Here is a 19,002-nt window from a genome sequence, read left to right as displayed (position 1 = left end):
GTCAACGTAATTGTTGGAGAGGCGCCATGGTCGCAGCCTAGTTAATACGGCCGAGAGTTCTGCATCGTATATATACTTCAGGGATAGCTAGCGGAATGGTCAGGGGTGCACGCATGCATCGCTCGTCGGAAGCCAATTAGGCTAGTCAATCAATGGATTCGACAGTTGTAATGTTTGCTTTAAAAGTGTGACGAAAAGATGCGTCTTTTACAGCCTGGATGCTCAAACATTCCACCTGAAATGGAAAGACCAACATGGCTATTCACACCACACCACATCGTTACGACGCACAGATCAGGGATGTGTGTGAATTGGAAAGTTAATTCAAGCTCCACGCAAGAGGGGTTGGAACAACCAGGACCAAAATGACCCCGTGCGAATCGACAGAGTCGCACGGCGAAGTTGTTGAAATGTGGTCATCTGCTTTTCGATGGAGATCTTTTCAAGTAGTGGCAATGGCAGAGGACTCGGAAAACGCGGATGGAACGACAATAGAGACCAAATTACTTGCTTTCGTTTCACCAACCCTAGTTTTTGCGGCATTGGGAATTAAGAAGACTGAGCAAGTCATTTCCTACACGGTGTTAGTCATGAGGGTTCAACTACTGACGGAAAAAAAGAGAGGTGAACCTCCCGGCGGAAGTACTGCACTGTTGATGTCTAAGCGAGCTGATCAAGGTCTGGACTCGATGAGCCAAAATAAATATAGACCCTTCAAGATATGGAATGATCTGCCCTTCCACTGGTCTGGTGTTTAAACTAGATCGAATAACGGCCACGGATTACGGTTAGAAGGGTCTCCCGAATGGGCCCCGTCGAGTAGGCGTGCGAGATCATTGGAGTAAACAATGAAGGGTAAAAACAGAATCGTGACCAGTTTCGGTTGTCTCAAGACTGAGCAAAACGGGCGTGAAGAGAATCTGAGAAAGCAGTTGAGTGTGTGTGTATGTGTGGCAGTGCGGCTATCCCGGCTCTTTACACCGTACATGAGGGATCTGGTCGGGTGTGTAAGATCTTCTGGTTGGGTAGAGTCGGCTTAGGTGTTGGGTTGCTTCTATTTCTGCTCCGATTGCGTCCATCATGGTCCCCTCCGTTCCTCGGCTGCTCACTGTCCTCAGCGCACGATGGGGGTTGCTGCTTCTGGGGTCAGTCGCACGGGACCTCTTTAGAAATTCGGCTCCTTTCAGAGCAGTTTGAGTTCACCACAACTCCGCCGCATGAGAACGAGATCTGAATTGTTTGGTCAGAACACGTGATGTAGCAAATTGAAATTTGACAGCTCCAAGCGCCCAGGATTCACTCGTTGTGGTTAATGGCGATGATATGGTCTGGAAGCATTTCGCTCTATCGTAAATCTTGGCATCCATCTATGATTATGGAAGACGGTGCTCTACCTTCACGAACTAAAACTTGTAACTGAGAACTGAGGGCGGCGGTGCCTCCTTTTTCTGGACTTGGGAGTCGCGTCTTTGTTGTGTGTGGACCGTAACCGGACTTGACCCCGTAAGCGGTAGTCGTCAAAGTCACCAGTTTGTTATTTCGCGGGAAACATGTAAATCCGCCAGTTGGGGGCGGCTCCATATGTGCTTCAAGTTGAAGTCAACTAGATTAATGAGATGCGGCTCTCACCCATGTGCACCCTTGGCACTTGCCCTCTTCGCTCATGTGTTCCCATGGGCCCTTCAGTTCCTATTGAACTTGGTGGTCCCAAAATGCTCTTCGAAAATCCCGGAGGACTCTTTCTGTCCAAATGCGTAAATCGCCAGGGTTAGGGAGACCTAGAACCATTGAAGGAATAAATGGTCATTGTATTGAAACTCGCAATGAGAAGCCCCTTTACAGCAGGCAACTTGGTTTCTGTTGGTGTAACGCTTCCCATGCCAACCCTTCCTGGGCGCCCTGACCCCCCCCTCCCTTCGTGGTTTTATCGGCGTTTCGGCTGTCACCTTCTCCTTTACTCTGTTCAATAAACCGCCATAACGGTACCCGGGCACTTCCTAGCTGGGAGAAGCCGCAAAGGATTCATGTCGCCAGCCAACTTGGATCAATCTCAACGATACACTTCCTCACACATCCATTGCGCACGCATATCTAACCTGATTCGACCTCAATACTATGTGTTCTCGTCTGATCCATCTAGTCCACAGTCGTGGTCTTGCACCTCGTGCAAAACTTGCCTCACTCTGCCAAGGTTAATCGTCCCGTTCCCCCACTTCGGCCCAATACCATTCTTCCACATTGTCCTCGGTGGCAATCATGTTCCGAAACTGTGAGTTTGTTCTTCTTCCCAAAGTATCGTGTAACAACATACATCAAACACAATATCAAAAATTCAACGAGGAAGCTGAGGAAAATCCATCGCGTTTAGTTCAGGACTCACATATAAGGGTCGCGATACCCCGACTGCCTATCCGTTCACTCTTTCCCTTTCCCCCCATCTCTGCCCCCCTCCTTCATCTCTTCCTTCCTCTTCGTCTTCTTGCTATCTTGTGATATTCTAATCATCATAAATTCTGGTTGCTCTCTTGAATACCCCCCATCCTTGCATCGTCATCAAGCTCAACCTTTTTGGGGAATCGGCCGAAGGGCGGACCGAATCCGCGTCCACACCGGGATCGAGCTCTAAAAAGGCTTGCTACCGTTGCTGGTTGGTTGGTTGGTAGATTGATATCCATTCGTCGTTCAACGACAAACGACTACTTCGATGAGTCGCTCGGAGAATAGTAGTAGTGTTGGTCGCGATTTTACTCAGGCTCGAGCTCAGGTATGTTTCTGGGAGTGTTTATTTATGTTTGCTCTTTTTCTTGCTCTGTTTTTTTTTTTTTTCTTTCATATTGCATCACATTGGCTGCCTTCACTCTTCCCGGTCCCCGGGCCCTATATACACGCTCGATTAGGGGCCTTGAACACCTCGCTTGCGTTGCTTGCGATCCTTGTCACTCGTGACCCTGGATCCGCTCGTACGACAGGTCACCAGAATCCTCTAAGCCACCCGTTCGTTAGGGGTGGTTACTTACTCCCTTATCATCCAATTATGTCTTCTCTGTATTCCTTGATTCCCTTCTCTCGTGAATCACCCTATTCCTTGGTTTCTGATCATTGGGAATCCACCCCCCCCCCCCCCCTTGCTATCATAAACGCTAATCACCATACCGTCAACACCAGGCTCCCCAATCTCTCCATCAACATCAACACGCTGCATCCGCAACGAACGGAAGCAAGAAGAACGCGATCCATAATAATAGTGTGACTCCAGCTCCTGGCCCCCTTGTTGCTACGTCCTCTCCGAATTCTTCGGCCTCTTCTACTACTGTGTCAGCGTCTACGTCCTCTTCTACAACTCCAACTCCTACTTCTATGACTACGAATAACACTACGCTTCCGACGATAGCCGGTACGATGGATAAATCCCCCATACCTATTGTCGTCGTTCCTCGTACGCCACCTTCATATCATGTCACTAGCGCCGCTACACGCAATTCCACGGGAACTACGCCACCGATGGCAGAAGACTCTTCTTCCCTCATCGCTACCCCTTCCACGAACAACCCACCCATCGGAAGACACCCATCTCCTCTTACTCCACCTCTTACGCCCGCACACGCGCTCTCCTCTTCGTCAAAACTGATCGAAGAGGTTGACGAAAGTGTGGGATTCGTCGAAAGTAATATCGTCGGAAATGATGCTCATTCTACACCTCCTGCATCCACTGGCAAAGATAAGCCGACGTATGTGGGGGGACAACAAGGTCGTTATGTTCCCCTCACACCCGTCACACCAAAGCAAGGAAATCCGTCTTCTTCTTCGTTTGATTCTCCCCATTCCTCTGGCACTAATTCCCTAGTGGAGCCCACCTCTATCGCAAGTTCGCCATATGGGTCATCTTCAGATGAGGTCGTCGGCTCCACTCCGAACGGCGGGTTGGATACGGGTATTGGATTAGGTGGTGTCAGCGTGGTGGGCGTGGAAGGGAATCTCGATGCTCCACAGTCACCGGGTCGATTTCTGTTTTTGTACGTCGGTCCAGGTCCAGTGGGAGCTGGGGCGTCGACGGTGGGATCTGAATGTGAGAAGGGGAGTGGTGGATCCGAGGCTACGATTGGCTCGTGGGATGTTGAGAAAATGAAGGAGGAATTTGGGGGTGAGTTTCGATTTCATTAGTGGTGTTTTTTTTTTTTTATTTTTTTCAAGTGAAATTTCTCGTAACTGATGCTGTCCTCGACCGTTCCCGATAGCATTTGGTGATTTGAAGGGGATGTATATTGGCTTACTGGCAAAGCATGGCATCGTGAGTTGTACCTTCCGATCTGCACCCAAACTGCTGAACGTCATATCGATACACGCTCCATTCCACGCCTTTCCCTCACCCTCCATCCAACCCCATGACCCTCCCCCCTTGGACTATTACATCATCATCAACTCCTGAAATTTCAATTCTGATCGCTTTGATTTCGCTTTCCCCCCCTCCCCCCCCCTAGATTATACTGGCGTTTTATGATGTCCGTACCGCTATACATGCGCATCAAGCTTTCCTCTCGTCGAGGTTCATCCCCTCGCTGCAAATGACGAACAACGGCAATGGGAAGAAAGTTGCATCCAGATTCGTTTCAATTAGAGAACTCTACCGCGTAAGCGCTCCTTTTTTCTTCTTCAACACCATGAGTGGTTTTGCCGTTGTTTATTGTCTCTTTCCCTTAACTTCGCCTTTTTCTTTATCTCCGAAATGAACTAATCGATCAAATCCACCCCCCGATACAGCTCGTTGGACCTTCGAAATTCATTTCAGAGTCAAATGGTACACTCGAGATCACGCTCATTCCAGTATCCCCTCTTTCCGCAATGGTCCCATCTCCCCATCCTGCTTTTCCTGCCACTTCAACCGGAACACCGCCGACGTTACGTAGGTTTCTGGAAAATTATGGAGATCTCATGAGTTTCCAAGTGCAGCAAGAGAGAAAAAAGCCACCGCCACAAGCTTCGCTACCCGAAGAAGTCCAGGGTCCTTTTGTGTTGGTGTATAGAGTCGAGTATTTTGATTGCAGAGCTGCGAGGGTCCTTATTACCACTTTTGGATCTTCCGACGCCAATGCTGCAGTAGGCGACCAACCCAACAAAGGAAAGAAGGGTGGTGGGGAAGGAGAAAGAGGTATCGTTCGACTTTTCATCGAAGGTAAAGGAGAGGGGGTCGTGAAGCTGAGCGTTCAATTGGTGGAACATCCCATCCCTGAGGTAACCCTTGTCGCTGCCGCCAACGATGGCGGTATGGGGAAGGAAGGCGTGGGTAATAATGATGGTGGCGCTGCCAGTGGGGCGCCTCCTGGCACGCCGCTGTTGCCATCTTCAAAGACAAAGGCGTTATTGGATGTTGATAATTCGCGAAAGCGAACGACGCCTTCTCCACCTTTTACGAGACGTTCTTCGACTGGTTCAGCGTCTTTCTTACCTGGAGAATTAACGAGTTTGCAGATGGAGCTTGGAGCTATTGCGAGGCGTTTGCAGTCGAAGAAGGATGAAGACTCTGAGCAGGGGGATGTTCAACGTTCTGCGAACGAAGTAGAGGAGAGGGAGGGTGAGGATGCTGGAGCAGCCGTTGAAGGCTCTGGTACTGGTGGAGATGAGCAGAATGCTGCCATTTCGGGATCTGGTGGAGGTGGACGAAAGGGTAAGATGAAAGCTACTCCAAGGACGGCACCTGCTACGCCTCGTCGCGATCTTTCTATTCTTCCTGATTCAGTTGCTTCCCAAACGCGACAAGGACATCCTCATTCTACTTCTTCTATTTCTTCCCAATACCCTTCCATTTCTTCTATTACCTCCAATGGTCTCGGATTCGTTCCTGGTCATCAAGCCGACGCCAATGGCGCCGCAGACGACTTGTATAAAGAGGAAATTAAAAGCGCAATCGGACGCGTAGAAGGCGAGATGGCACTTTTTGCTCCAGGCGGACCCGGTAATCTGTCATGGAATCATGGTCCGAATTCAGCTCCCACCATTACCGAGTGGGCGCCTGCTAGCGCTGTCGTTCCTCCCCATACTTCATCCCCGCATGTTCCCTGGGCAGCTCCGCATCATTACGCTCAATCTTATTCAGCCCAGTACTATCATTCGAACTCTCCTGCTTCTAATGCTCCTTCCTCGAGGACCGCAGCTCCCGTTACCCTTGCGCTTCCGCCTCCCCATCCTGGTATGATGCCTGTTTCGCTTTCGCCTGTCCCTCATGCCGTACATTGGGGTTCGCCTGAGGATCCTGCAACAGCATCGCACGCACACTTGTTTACCCCACCTTACATTCCTGCGTACTCACCTCAGCCTGCCGCCGAGCCTTACGGAGTGGAAGCCATGAACGGGGGTGATTCCTCAGACCCTGGAGACAAGACGGTCGCGAGTGCTATATCAGACCCAGCGAGGCTCTACGACGTATACCCTCATCCCAACCTTAACATGGCGATGCCACCTTATGCCTACGCTACACTTTCGCAAACTCAAACTACATCCCCTAACTCTGCTCATTTTCAATCGGTCGCGCCCAACTATCCTCTTCCTCTCCCCAATGTTACCAACCACCACCCTTCACCTCCACCCCACCATGGCCATGCCACTCATTTTCCGCTTGCTCACCACTCCATCCCTTACTACGACTATGCGCCATACGCACCTGGCGTGTACCTTCAGCATAGTCACGCATCTCCCCTCCCCGGATTAGCAGCACCGTCGAATGCCTCTGCATCGGCGAGTGATTCGCCTCATGTTGGGACGCCTACGTCTGCTTCAGGATGGGGCCCGGAGGACCACGCTGCGGAGGGCGCCCATCAATCCACAGCGCATTATTCCGCTCAAACGACACCGGGTTGTGTCTCTGGGAGAGCAAATACTCGTTCCGGTAGCGACAGTGGATTGGAAGCCGTCACGAAGAATCCAAGATGGAGGGGGAATGCGTATGCAGGTCATGAAGTCCACGGCATGCTGAATGGGACTTCGGATTCTTCTCTTTCCGCGGGCTCTTTGCCGACCCGAATGAAGTCTCATCATCATGAAGTCAAAATGCCAACAACCCCCGGCCAACGGTTCTCCTCAAGTTCGGCCAGTCTTGCCTCTGGGTCAGGCTCTTCCTTGGTTGGGGCTCTAGGCCGCGGTATCCATGGATCTGGACTTCGTACTAGTATGACGCTTGGTGGGATGAATAGAGAGAGGAAACCCATCCCTGAAGCGAATATTATCGATGTGGAGAGGATCGAGGCGGGGTTGGATACGAGGACTACGGTCATGTTGAAGAACATTCCGAATAAGGCAAGTTGATGGTTTGTTTGAATTGTTTCCCTGGTTGACTTTGAAGTGGCCATAGATGACCTCGAAGGATTTGCAGAACTTTATTGGGGCAGTGAGTTGTTTTTTTTTTCCTCTTTAAATCTTTGGTGGAGTGTTCGGGAGTTGAACGTGTGGTCGACAATAGGTTTGCCCTCGAGCCGTCGACTTTCTTTATCTCCGTATCGATTTTCAGAATCAGTGCAACGTCGGGTAAGATAACCCTGATCCAAAGGAATAATTCTACTGAGCCGATCTCCGACTTCTGTCAACATAGATATGCGTTCGTTAACTTTATTGAGACCACAGACTTGTTGAAGTTTTGTAAGCAGTGCTTGGGCAAGAAGTGGTATGTATGCGCATTACACATACCTTTCTAGTCCCAACTGATGGATTCACTTCACCCCCCAGGAACATGTTCCAATCCGAGAAAGTGTTGCAAATGAGTTATGCCAATTACCAGTACGTCCGGTCACATATCTCTCGAATCCCCTCGAATGCATCTTAATCTTTGGCTTAGGGGAAAATCAGCTCTCGTCGATAAATTTAGGAATAGCGCTGTTCTGAACGAACGTCCTGAATGGCGTCCACAGCTCTTCCATTCCGAAGGCCCCAGCAAGGGTCTTCCCCATCCCTTCCCTGGTAGGTTCCAGTGTCCGAGCGCCTTGATAGCTGTCCCTTATATATTCGTTCTAGCATCTAACAGTAGTATTCGCCGTGAAAGGTCTTCCCATATCAAAGCCGAGGTGGGCGACCCCGTTTGCCGCCCTTTGATCAGCCCTCTGACTTGCATTATAGGGAATGTACAATACACTCCGTCATCAATAGTAGAATCGTTCTTTCCATTATCACCGCTGACTCGCACGTTGTGGCCTCAATTGTCAATCCTTTCTCTCTAATTTATATACCGTACTGCCTATGGTGACCCATTTCGTTCGCGTCCCTTCTTCACTTTTTATTCCCAATCAAATGAATCGATCACTGCTTAACAAATGCCATTTGCTTTTTTTTTTCGTGTGCTCATCGCCTCAGCCCATTTATGTATCATTTATCCTTCTCTTTTTTCCCTGTCACCTATAATCCCTATCTCTCTCTTCCTTCTGATGAATCCGTTCTTCTCTCACCAAGATTGCAACCCCTTTCTGTGATATTTTGGTTGCACATTCAGTTTTCAAGCGTTTGCGATTTAAGTGAACCTACAAAACCCTGAGGGTCGGCAACCAAGGTTGTGACTGCCCACAGTTTTGTGGCTGTGCTAGCTATCCCAAAAATGGCGGGACGTTTTCCTCTGCACACAATAGGGGGGCTCACGGTTGAATAAATTCGCCTAAACTGGATCTCAAGTGAGATTTCTCAAGTGAACCTAAAGTTACTCTGCACCAGAGTCACTAACCACTCCCGATATTACGCAATTGGCGACGCTGAAAATTTGTCATCATCTTCCCTTTTGGGTTGTTTCCTTTTCTTTACATGCTTTCTTTTACGTCATCTTGCCTGTCCCTTCCTTCCACCATTTCCACTCCCACTCGGCTCTTGTCCTTAAGGTCTCGGTTTAACCATATGCTTTTTCTTCCTCTTGCACATGACAATGTCATGCATGCATTAAAAGTGCCCCTTGATGATGTTCCTATGTCTGACCACAGGTATTCCATCATCTGTCCTTGGGCATGGTGGTCCGTGAAGGTGTATGCTGGTTCCACTGTGATTTGTCGCCATACCACCTTTTTGCTTTGCCTTTAAATAATTCCAGACTCTGAATGACTGGAAAAATTGGATTGTGTTTGTTGGATGTCTGCATTCCAATTAAACACATATTTTTATAGCCTACTTATATTCGCAAAATGAGCTGAAAAAAAAATTGAAATAGATTCATGTGTCATGGCCCCGCAAAGTCCCTGCCCCTCTACCACTTTCTGCACCCCCACCCTTGCGCTGTTGCTCACGCCCGTTAATCTCGCCACTGCCCATCACTTAGCAGCGCCGATAGTGGTTCCCATTCTACAGCCCCATAGCAGCGCCTCCTTCGTTCTCCCGCCATCACTTGGGTTCCTCAAGCATTTGGCCGGTACCGTTTTATTCTATTCACTCGCTTAACTAACTAGCGGTTGTTATGGTCGCCATTGATCTGCTCCTTATTGACATTCCTTTATTGACAATTGATTATTCCTTTATTGATATTTGATTTATACATATATTGACATTCTGATCCATGCGCCTAGATTGTCGGCCTATCCATTCTGCCTCCCAACTTCGCCGTCCTCTGTTCCATTACCCTGGTCCTCATCGCTCTTTAGTTCTGTCGTACTTATATCCTGGGATTTAGCGCTCCGGATCCAAACCTGAGGGTGCGCGCATTCAGTCATCCCGATTGGGAAGGGGGTGTCGCTTTTTGCATCCATCCGTGTCCTTCCATCGTTTGTGAACGTGTGTGTGTGTGTGTGTGTGTGTGGTTGGGCCTGGTTTTACGCTTGGATTTCGGTGCGCTTTGCGCTTTGGTTTGGTGAGCCTGGTTGGTTTGGATATATATATATATATTTTGATCATTTCATTCATTCGTTCACATCACCCAGTCATCACGTTGTGGTCCTCATCCATCCATCCCACCCCACCCCATGGGCCCCTGGCATCCATCTGGATTGCTTGCAGTATACAGTACCGCTGCTGCCGTCAGCGTTTCGTTCTGGAACAGCCCAATGCACTCCCATCATGTCTCCACTGGATCTCCACCATTTGGAATGACACAGGTGGTGTTGGATTCGCCCACCTGGGGGCTTTCGAACGCTGTCGGTCTTGTGTTGAATGGTTGGGATGCGACGGAGATATGGGCCGTGAGATTTTCTGGACTCGCTCGCCTTATTCGCTCGATTTTTTCGCGATCTTCTTTGTCCCAGCTGCAAGAAATGGCTTAAGAAAATCGGAAAAATGTCCGTTGGATCCTTCCCCTCGAGCACATTCGAACGCCGTTGATCTCACCCGGAACCATGAAGATTTGAGGGAGAGAGAGAGAGGAGATGGAGATGGGTGATGGGGTTTTCCAAACCAAGTCGTTCTGCATGTCGATAATTGACAAGCAGTTGTAAGTCCACATGAATAAATTCATTGTAATCATCCCCCCCCCCCCTATACACATGTCCGATCTAGAGTTCACGCTCGTTGGCGTGATTTTTTGCTGTTACGACTTACGACTCTGAATGCCGACGATCGACAAACAAGCAGTTGTATTGTAATTGTAAGTCCACATGAAAATGAGAAAAAAGAAAGAAAGAGTTCATGCTCGGTGTGATTTTTTGCCATTACGACTCTGAATGAACCTGTCCCTCTTCCCTTCCTCCGTGATCGCCTTGAGGGCCGTACCGAAATTGTCGGTCATCTTGAGTCCGTAGTGCCTGAGGAACTTCGCTTCGCCCATCCTACACGGTCAGGAAAGCGACATCAGCAAGTGCCCAGTGACCAGAATAGCCTACACAAACTCGTCGTATTTCTGGCCAACCCATCGGCGGTTGTTGTATTTCGTCCCGTGCACGCCCAAGTATCGGCCAGTATACCATCCCTTCTCCCACTTCTTCAGAGGGACTTTAAGCTCATTTCCATCCCCACATAGCCACTGCTTTATCACATCTTCGAGTGTGGAGACGTGTGGGATGGTGATGTGGCCAGCCCCTGGAGCTGGCCGACCGTCGTCGCGATGTTCCTGAGGTTGCCTGGGACTGGGAGGGTGTGGGTTAAGTGGACGCGGGGCTGGATGAGGAGGTATGATGTGAGGAGGTGGGAATGGGAACGTTCGGGGCACTGGCGTTACTGTTACTGTTTGAATCAAAGTTGTAAGCGTACCAAACCAAACCGCCTACCAATTCCATATGGAATGGGCTCACCTGGAGAGCGGTGCCGGGTGGTGAGTGGGTGATAGTGAGGGACGAGCGTCCCCATTGCATAGTACTTGAGTTCATCTAGAGATGCTTGAATGGTATTGAATCCAGCTTCGATCTGATCAAGCCTTCGGAGCTGAGACTCGACATAGCCTATGCACATGCCAAGGTGACCGAATTGAGAATGGGTCTCCTCCGCGGTCATGGGATTGAGGTGTGACTTCGCTCCGTTCTGAGATTCGGAGTAGTCAATGTGGACTGGTGCAAGGGCATCACTGTAGTTATGCTCAACATCTGCCAGCATGTCAGTAGCATACTTGAGGAGGGTTGACGCCTAAAAATGGAGATGTGAGTGCATAAAACCAAAACCAGGGACAGCAGCCTACACTTTCTCCTGGAGCCCAACCCCCCCACCACTGGCAGTGATTAAGCGGCCACCGTCTGAAGACTGGTGCGAGAATGAACCAGTATTGGAGTCCGCCACGTCTGAAGCAGTGGGATGTGAGCCGGTCAGTCTCCAGATGCGCTTGCTTTCCATAGGACGCCAAGAGATCGTTGACGGCAGTGGTGGAAAGAGTGGTATCCCAGCGGATATCATGAGAACGGGGCGAGCATGAGGGGAAGAGGGGATAGTGAGCCTTTAAAGGTGTTTGGCCACAATACCGAGTGGAGAGGAATTGAATCCAGTGCATCACATGAACGTACGTGTCCAGCTGCGGGATCGTGTGAGGATCATGGTGATGGGAAAACGTATCATGGCCATAGAGTGGATAGATGTTGTACTGGCTCCCTGAAACCTGATCTTAGTACGGCAATGCAGCAACCCGATACTTGGGATGGATTACCTTGGCTACCTTGCTTGCCATCCTGATTCCGTTTCTGCCAACCCTTTCGGTTGACCAAAGTGACGCGGAGGTGTTGAAGATTGTGAGCAGTCTCCTCATGTCCCCAGTCAAGGTGCCGGATGAGGATGGACGTGAGTTCTTCATTTCTAGATTTAGAAATACAAGTAGTAGTCAGCGCCGACTAGCGAGCCATAAGCACAAGGTGAAGATGCCTTGTCCACAGTGTCCAGCCCAATGAGGTTAGGGCACAAAGCATGAGGTGTGAACGGATGTCATCATGCTGTTTGAGAGTAAAGAAATCATCAGGGATTTCTGGATTCAGCGCATCCACGATAAGGCTCGGAGAACAGTAAGCAGCTGTGATGCTCTGCATTGCCTTTATGTCATTGATCCGTATGGCCCTTGCATGATTCCGGACTGTGCCCTCAGATGCGCAGTGGTTCTTCACTGACTTAACAAGGTCAATAATCAGCTGGGAGTCGCATGGGTTGCCCCTGCACTCCTGAGGGTCGGGTCGTGGATACCAAGGGCCTTCAAATCCTCTATAACAAGCGACAGATGTGGGATTCCAGAAAAACTGCTCACGGAAGTGAACACTGACAGGTTATGGAAGTGCCACTTGAAGGCAGAGCGCAAGGTGTCCACAACGGAGACCGACCTGTCTTCTTCTGCAACCCGGAACATAATATATTTTGCTAGCAGATGCGCTGTGACCTCAACAGGTTTCTCAAAGGCTATGCACGCATCCTTGTGTCGGAACAGACCCAGCTCCGACTCATCAACTCGGTCCTCAGTCAGGCTTGTGTACTTAATGCACTTAAGTTCGAGCCAGGTTCGAGCTCCATTAATTGCGGAGTTGTAATTACGAATGGTAGAGGCCGACCGAAGGTGAGCCTGGATGTATGCGCTAGCTGTACTTGGGCCTGACTCTGGCTGAGCATAAGGAATCAACTTCTTCCGAAGTTTTGTTGCCTTTGCTGTAGCTGGGCATGCAGATTTAGCTTTCGGCATAGCGAGGGGAGAGGCAGCAAGAAACAAACTGAATGCCCAACTGTTCTCGGTACCGGGTCACAAGCATCAAGCGTCTGTGCGCAGAAAGTAGGATGCGCGGTCTTCCTCAACACCCTATGGCTCTCCCCCCATTCCGAGTCTTCCACTGCAGATTGAATTATCTAACTATATTTACAAAGTCGGCAAGGACATCAGATACAATACTCATACAATTTTGGATACTGCCCACCGCTGCAGGTCAATCGATAGCGGATGGCAAGTTGGAGAGTAATCTCGATTGCCCTCATCCCCATTGATAAGATAACAGGGCAAATGGACAGTGATCGCAAGCACCTTTGTGTTTTTTATGATATGCCATACCAGCACAGGGTGCTCGTGCCCCCGGAACAGATGCACAGATGTATGACGTGCAACACCAAATTTTTTTTCGGAAGTATGGTACTTTTTTCGGCTTCATTAATGGTTCGTTTGCATCCACTCAACTCGAGCTCAATTTGATGTCGTCGTCATCACAAGTCCACCGATCCTCTGTCCATACATTGACACGCAACTTGCACTCCACCCTGGCGGTACACATTAGTAACATACTGAGGTTGAGCCTGAACATACAGTTGTGGAGGCATCTGGAGGCATCTGCTGCTTCAGCAAGTAATGTTTTGTTTGCGGTGACTGTCCCATCTTCGCTGGTGGTACGGAACCCATTACAGGTGCTGGACATGGCAACGTCATTGTTAATGATGATGGTGATGACGCTGTCATCGAAGTTGAGTTAGTTGTAGGGTGGGTGTGGGTGGAGATAGGAGTGGGTGACTTTGAGAGTAGTGTGGAATTGGGAGTTGATGAGGTGGAGGATGTGGGTGAAGAGAAAGATGTATTCATGGCGAGCTGAGGGCTAACAGGTGAATGGGAAGAAGAAGAAATTGATGTGGAAGGTAATGGGTGTCCATGATGAGAGTGTGAACGAGGCGATGAAGTGGCCGACCCCAACGGTGTGGCGGCCCTTCAAGTGACAGGCATTGTATTCGCTAACGTTGTCGTCGTCGTCGCACTCGAAACGGTATTCGAAGGCATCCCTGGGCTCATACCCGTCACCGATTTGAACGGCTTCGAAGCAGCTTGTTGAGACGAGGGAGATTGAGGTGATGAACAAGTGGGCGTTGAAGGAGTTGATGGTGGTGCGAGTGAGTTAGAATGGGAGAGTGCTGAAGCAGAGGTGTTGAGTTTCCTGGAAGGCTTCGATAACGAACCTGTTGATCCAGCTTGGGGATGTGTGTGGAGAATTGAGAGAATGACGTAAAGTTGTTCGTGAACACATTTTCAGCATGATGATGAAAGTCGGGATGAGGGCCATGCTGTCTCGAATGAGCAGGTGATGGACGAGAGACGTCCATGTGATGTCGCCGTCGCTGCTACCCCAGGGTTAGATGCTGATGAGAATGAAACACTGATGCTGGTGGGCGGGGCTCAGCATTGTGAAGTGAGGTGATTGTGGCTGGCGATGTTATTGAAACATCGTGATGTCAGATACTGACAGGGCAGAACGAGGAGGAGCGGTGGCGCGATAAAGAATTTGAGGTGTCCCCTGGTGTACGTCCATCAGCAGCGAGGGTTGATGTTATGGCAACTGTTGCAGGGATGGATGAGGGTTCATACTCCCCGTTCATATGTATGGGTGAGCCAAGATTTGGTGAGTTGACGTGATGCTGCATGACAGGAGAACCTGCTGGATTACCGTTTGGAGTGTTGCCATTTATATCTGCCTGACCACCGCTATGACATGGCCATTGTCTCGGAGGAGGCAACTCCAACAGCATGCCCATGGTGGACATGTTCATCACTGGCGGCACCCCATTTGCAGCATTGTTTGCCATATGGAGGCCGTGATAAGCTTGAGGTGGTGGCATCATCATCATGCTGTTGCGAGGTACACCGTAATACTTGGTGCTGCAGTAATACTGTTGCGCCATGGATATCTGAGATGGCTGAGATGGTTGGGATGTTCCATTTGGGTTGGGATATTGCGGCACACCTTGGGGGCCTGGCGTATAGTTGAACGGTAATGTGCTGTGGAATGGCATGCCAGTGATTTGAGGCACGACCATGGGGGACTACTGCGTGATCTGAGAAGGCGGACATGTAGGAGAGTTTGCGTAAGACCCGAGTTAAGATCTATGGGTGAAACAGAGGGAGTGGGTGGATGCATGGAAGTTGGGGATAAATGAGGGGAGGGATTGTATGATGGAGTAGGTTGTGGAGGCGCTGGGCCTGCAGAGGTTTGGGGTTGCGATGAAGCTGATGTTGTCTGGTGCCACGCTGCCATAAGTGCCCGTTGACCAGACTCCTGTTTAGCGTTGGCATACAGTTCAGCGTTGCAGATGTGGCCTTTGTCCACCGATAACCCAATGAGTTCCGATTCCCCAAATAGAGAAAGACATGAGGGAATATACCTATCATGGCAGATGAGTCCCAAAGACCTATGCATGCAAATAAACACCGTACTGAGCGTCAAAGTCATCAATCAATACCCATTGCTCCTCTTCCATCACTACCACATCATCGTCGAACCTCCACTGCTCATTGATCTTCTGCACATACTCATCCTTCATCGCCCTCATCTGACTTGATATGAACGGTCAACTCTTTTGGTGAGTGGGACCAAAGTCCACCCTCAGATGAGAGAGTTGATGAAAATAATTGCGGAACTGGGGGTGGGGTATTCTGAGGATCTCCTCTTCTTCTTCCGTGGAACGGGCAACGATCGATGAATGACGGCCTGCCTCGCCCTGTACGTATTCGGATCGAGAATGGTGAACATCCTGTGTGCTCTACCGAGGGCTTTGATGGTGATACAGCGAAGGAAAGAGCGTGAAAAAAGTGAGCTGAGATGGGTAAACTCATCGGGAGCTAAAATAGGCAGACAATCAGAAAGAAGACAATTAATATGTGAATCTTGACTCTGACATCTAAATAATCCTCCCAGCCCGAGTTCTTCGCATTAGCGCTCGATCTCCTTAGCGAATGACTCGGCACGCTCATGTGGATGCACTTGCTCTTCAAGGGCCAGATAGGGCGAATTTAAGTCTGTAGGATCCTTACTTTGTCACGGTATTTTCAGTGACATGGCACTTTTTCATGTTAGCAAATTAAATACCCCCAGTTCCATCCTTGTCGACTTACTTCTGCTCCAACATCATCTTCAGCCGCTTGGCCAACATGCGGTCAGGGTCCACAAGTAGTTGGTCATCTGTCCTCAATGAGAACTGTGGATGCTTCCTCTTCAATTCGATAAACCTGATCCTCGCTTCGAGAACGCTATGCACATCCTTATTGAGCTCCAACTTCTTGACCTCACGCAAAACGGTTAAGTTAGCGAGATCTTTCGCCTTGATAAGCTCCTGCCGTAGCCATGAGACCTTTTCGGCAGGTGTTGTATCCATCCGATGGGTCTTATGGACTGACTTGACATCTCGTCGACGAAAACACACGTAACCATCTTCAGAATTGGATTCGTTGAACTGGTGGGCTTTCTCCATGGGTGTCAAATGTAACTTAACACACAAACACTTACATTTAATGAGGGTATTATTTTGTGGCCTTGGCGAGCGATTTTCTGCTCCTTGCAGTGGGGGTATATTGTTCAAGCAGGCCAAATAAGATGAGAGGGGTCTCAGACATGGGGATGAACTATGAACAAGGCAAAAAGAGTTGGGGATAGGGGTTAGCACAGACTTGGCTATAACATCAATATCCCCAAAACATTCATCAGTGACTCACAGGGTAAGGGCCAGCTACATGCGTGGAGAAGTCGATAAGGTTGGGACGGAGTGATGCCCCCTCTGCTTGGACAACAGCGACGAAATGAGCGGCAATCATGTCGGCCTCTCCGGGTATCCCATTAGGACCGTGTGCACTGTGGATGCCCTGTGTGAGAAGTCCCTTCCATTTTGAGCATATCTGCAAATACATTTCATGTTGGAGGGCTAAGACAGCACCCGCTCGATACAATGCCAGACACTCCCATAACAGGACAGTGGGAATTGGATGGAGGTTGGTCATGGCAACCCAAATATCGTGGCCAACCCACAGTCTCCATTGGAGTGCATAGCCGAAGGCATTTCACAGCGCGTGAGTTCTTGTGCTGGCAACCCAGAAAGCTTGGCCCAGGCTTTGTTTGGAGATGCTCGATCTGACTGAAATTCGCTCACGAGACTAGGGAAGCAAGGAAGGTGTGACGGACATCGTGAAGTGGAGAGAAAATGGTTCAGGGTGATACGACTGATTCCTCAAGCCCAGAGCTGCATGGTTGCTGGGGCACGCAAGACGATGAGACCATAGCACGACAGCCACATGGCAGAGAGTTGTTGAGCAACAAACCCGGCAATGTCCGATAGTTCTTTCCACCTTTTCTTTTTCCCCCCAAATAATCCACCATTGATTCGTTTGAATGTATTATTAAATCCTCCTTCTATCGGCCTTCTATCAATGCTTATAATCCACTTATACAATACTTATATGTACTTATCACTTCTATTGAGGACAACGGGGCCATGCAATTGCTTGCGGACTGATTATGTAGGATAGATATTCCTACCTTGCATCCTCCTGTAAATTATCAGGCAGCCAAAAATTGACATGAATTTCTTACACTCAAATAGTCGTGCCCCCGTCCAGCTATTGTATTGAGTTTATTCTTGCACACTGTCCATAGGCTTGAATGTGGCATATTTGGGGCTGACTTCGACAGAGATAGGATCACACCACCTAGGCCGCTGTCTTCCAGCCAAAAATCAACCACTCTCTCTCGCCAGGTAAGCAAGCCAAAGTTTTCTGCCATCAACGTCCCACAATTGAGACAACTAGGGTTCACTGAATTGATATTATTGAATATTTGCACCATAATGTACAACGCACATATTAATTATTTCTTTTACAAATAACAGGCTCACGGAATTGGGATCGTTGAATACCGTTCATACAATATTTCCCTCGAATTTATGCACCCAGTCCTCGTGATCGCTCTTACACATACACAACGAGGTTCACTGAAAAAATTTTTCATTCCATTTCTTTTTCTTCTCAAACTCACGTTGACTTTTGTTTCGATTGTATTTAGGGAGTGTTGAATATTAATATTGTACATGAGAAAAAAAAGACTGGGACTGCTGGCAGAAATGACGATGTTGGGAGGAGCTCGCAAAAATGAGGGTGTTGGAAGCGAGGTGTGCCAGGATGGGCAGGTGGCGAGAGCCACCAAAGGTGCATGGAGCCAAAATGATGGGATGGAGGCTGGTGTGTGGAGCAAGAAAAGAGGCGAGATGAATGCTGCTGACATGTGGCGATTTCATCGCAACGATATTGGCCAGTGGAAGCGACAATGAAGGGGGAATTGGGCGGGCTGTGTCGAAGCGAGCAGAGAGGCGAGCGATGAACGCTGCTGATATCGAGAAATTTCACCGCACATGAGTCAAGTCTGAATGAGTAGACATCAGAACATCAGAATGTTGGCAGAGGCGATAAGGTAAGAAGAGGGTCAAACGCACCAGCTCGGGATCCATGTATGGGGAGAGGGGGGGGGGGTGAAGCACTTGCCCGCAATGGGGACGGCTTTTGTCTTGGCCTGAAGTACGGTCGAAATCCATGTCTATGCTGGCAGGACACAAGGCAGCTCGCTGAGACGTGTGACGCTGGCCTGTGGGTGTCGAGCATGGTGCGTTGGACCACTCGCAAAAACTGCCAAACTGCAACCACCTCCATCGATGTTGAGGCCTGAACCGACGAGCCACACCTGAAGTCGATGCACCAGCACCGTCGAGCACGACATCCGACCGAGGCACGAACGGGGTGTCCACTTGCTGTTGGCTGTCAAAGCCCAGCATGGGAATCGCACGTGCTGTTGGTTTGTTTTCGTTTTCGTGTTTTCCTTTCTTTCTTTTTTTTTCGCGCTCAAGTCCAGTGGCCCGTGACCGTTCGAGTTCCAG

The 19,002-nt window shown here is 49.4% G+C and overlaps 7 protein-coding genes across 7 annotated transcripts; 4 read left to right on the top strand and 3 right to left on the bottom strand.

The window, feature by feature from the left end:
- Nucleotides 1–365: 365 nt before the first annotated feature.
- On the top strand, nt 366–758 carry EI90DRAFT_3011641 (uncharacterized protein; the record flags this gene model as incomplete). The annotated part of the gene is made up of 1 exon (XM_039056487.1): nt 366–758. One exon carries the CDS (start codon nt 366–368, stop codon nt 756–758), a length of 393 nt encoding a protein of 130 aa, XP_038922729.1.
- A 1,946-nt stretch (nt 759–2,704) lies between these two features.
- Nucleotides 2,705–7,296, top strand: EI90DRAFT_3115957 (uncharacterized protein; the record flags this gene model as incomplete). The annotated part of the gene is made up of 5 exons (XM_039062843.1): nt 2,705–2,764; nt 3,166–4,141; nt 4,236–4,288; nt 4,479–4,628; nt 4,759–7,296. The coding sequence occupies 5 exons, from the start codon at nt 2,705–2,707 to the stop codon at nt 7,294–7,296; spliced, it is 3,777 nt and encodes a 1,258-aa protein (XP_038922728.1).
- A 46-nt stretch (nt 7,297–7,342) lies between these two features.
- EI90DRAFT_2844745 (RNA recognition motif 2) lies at nt 7,343–7,889 on the top strand (the record flags this gene model as incomplete). Its single annotated transcript, XM_039053707.1, has 5 exons — nt 7,343–7,378; nt 7,451–7,515; nt 7,580–7,651; nt 7,714–7,764; nt 7,823–7,889. Coding segments are annotated over 5 exons (291 nt in total), but the record flags the coding sequence as incomplete, so codon positions are not given.
- Nucleotides 7,890–10,570: 2,681 nt separating this feature from the next.
- Nucleotides 10,571–13,024, bottom strand: EI90DRAFT_3115955 (uncharacterized protein; the record flags this gene model as incomplete). Its single annotated transcript, XM_039062842.1, has 8 exons — nt 10,571–10,712; nt 10,773–11,106; nt 11,175–11,502; nt 11,557–11,806; nt 11,874–11,958; nt 12,014–12,159; nt 12,235–12,460; nt 12,514–13,024. 8 exons carry the CDS (start codon nt 13,022–13,024, stop codon nt 10,571–10,573), a joined length of 2,022 nt encoding a protein of 673 aa, XP_038922726.1.
- A 497-nt stretch (nt 13,025–13,521) lies between these two features.
- Nucleotides 13,522–15,077, top strand: EI90DRAFT_3011638 (uncharacterized protein; the record flags this gene model as incomplete). The annotated part of the gene is made up of 8 exons (XM_039056486.1): nt 13,522–13,672; nt 13,732–13,877; nt 13,924–14,013; nt 14,140–14,205; nt 14,346–14,477; nt 14,549–14,611; nt 14,658–14,711; nt 14,739–15,077. The coding sequence occupies 8 exons, from the start codon at nt 13,522–13,524 to the stop codon at nt 15,075–15,077; spliced, it is 1,041 nt and encodes a 346-aa protein (XP_038922725.1).
- A 942-nt stretch (nt 15,078–16,019) lies between these two features.
- Nucleotides 16,020–17,080, bottom strand: EI90DRAFT_3011637 (uncharacterized protein; the record flags this gene model as incomplete). The annotated part of the gene is made up of 4 exons (XM_039056485.1): nt 16,020–16,119; nt 16,202–16,572; nt 16,593–16,640; nt 16,799–17,080. 4 exons carry the CDS (start codon nt 17,078–17,080, stop codon nt 16,020–16,022), a joined length of 801 nt encoding a protein of 266 aa, XP_038922724.1.
- Nucleotides 17,081–18,590: 1,510 nt separating this feature from the next.
- Nucleotides 18,591–19,002, bottom strand: EI90DRAFT_3032086 (uncharacterized protein). The gene has a single exon (XM_039058364.1). The coding sequence runs from the start codon at nt 18,843–18,845 to the stop codon at nt 18,666–18,668; it is 180 nt and encodes a 59-aa protein (XP_038922723.1). The 5' UTR covers nt 18,846–19,002; the 3' UTR covers nt 18,591–18,665.

Source organism: Cantharellus anzutake (assembly GCF_015039405.1).
Source record: "Cantharellus anzutake strain C23 chromosome Unknown EI90scaffold_3, whole genome shotgun sequence".
Classification (NCBI taxonomy): Eukaryota; Fungi; Basidiomycota; class Agaricomycetes; order Cantharellales; family Hydnaceae; genus Cantharellus; species Cantharellus anzutake.
The sequence above is the reverse complement of the archived record's forward strand: the minus strand, read 5'-3'. Positions and strand labels throughout refer to the sequence as shown.

Coding starts and splice junctions, on each gene's coding strand:
- EI90DRAFT_3032086 (XM_039058364.1), bottom strand. CDS start 18,845: ATGTCGTGCTCGACGGTGCTGGTGCATCGACTTCAGGTGTGGCTCGTC.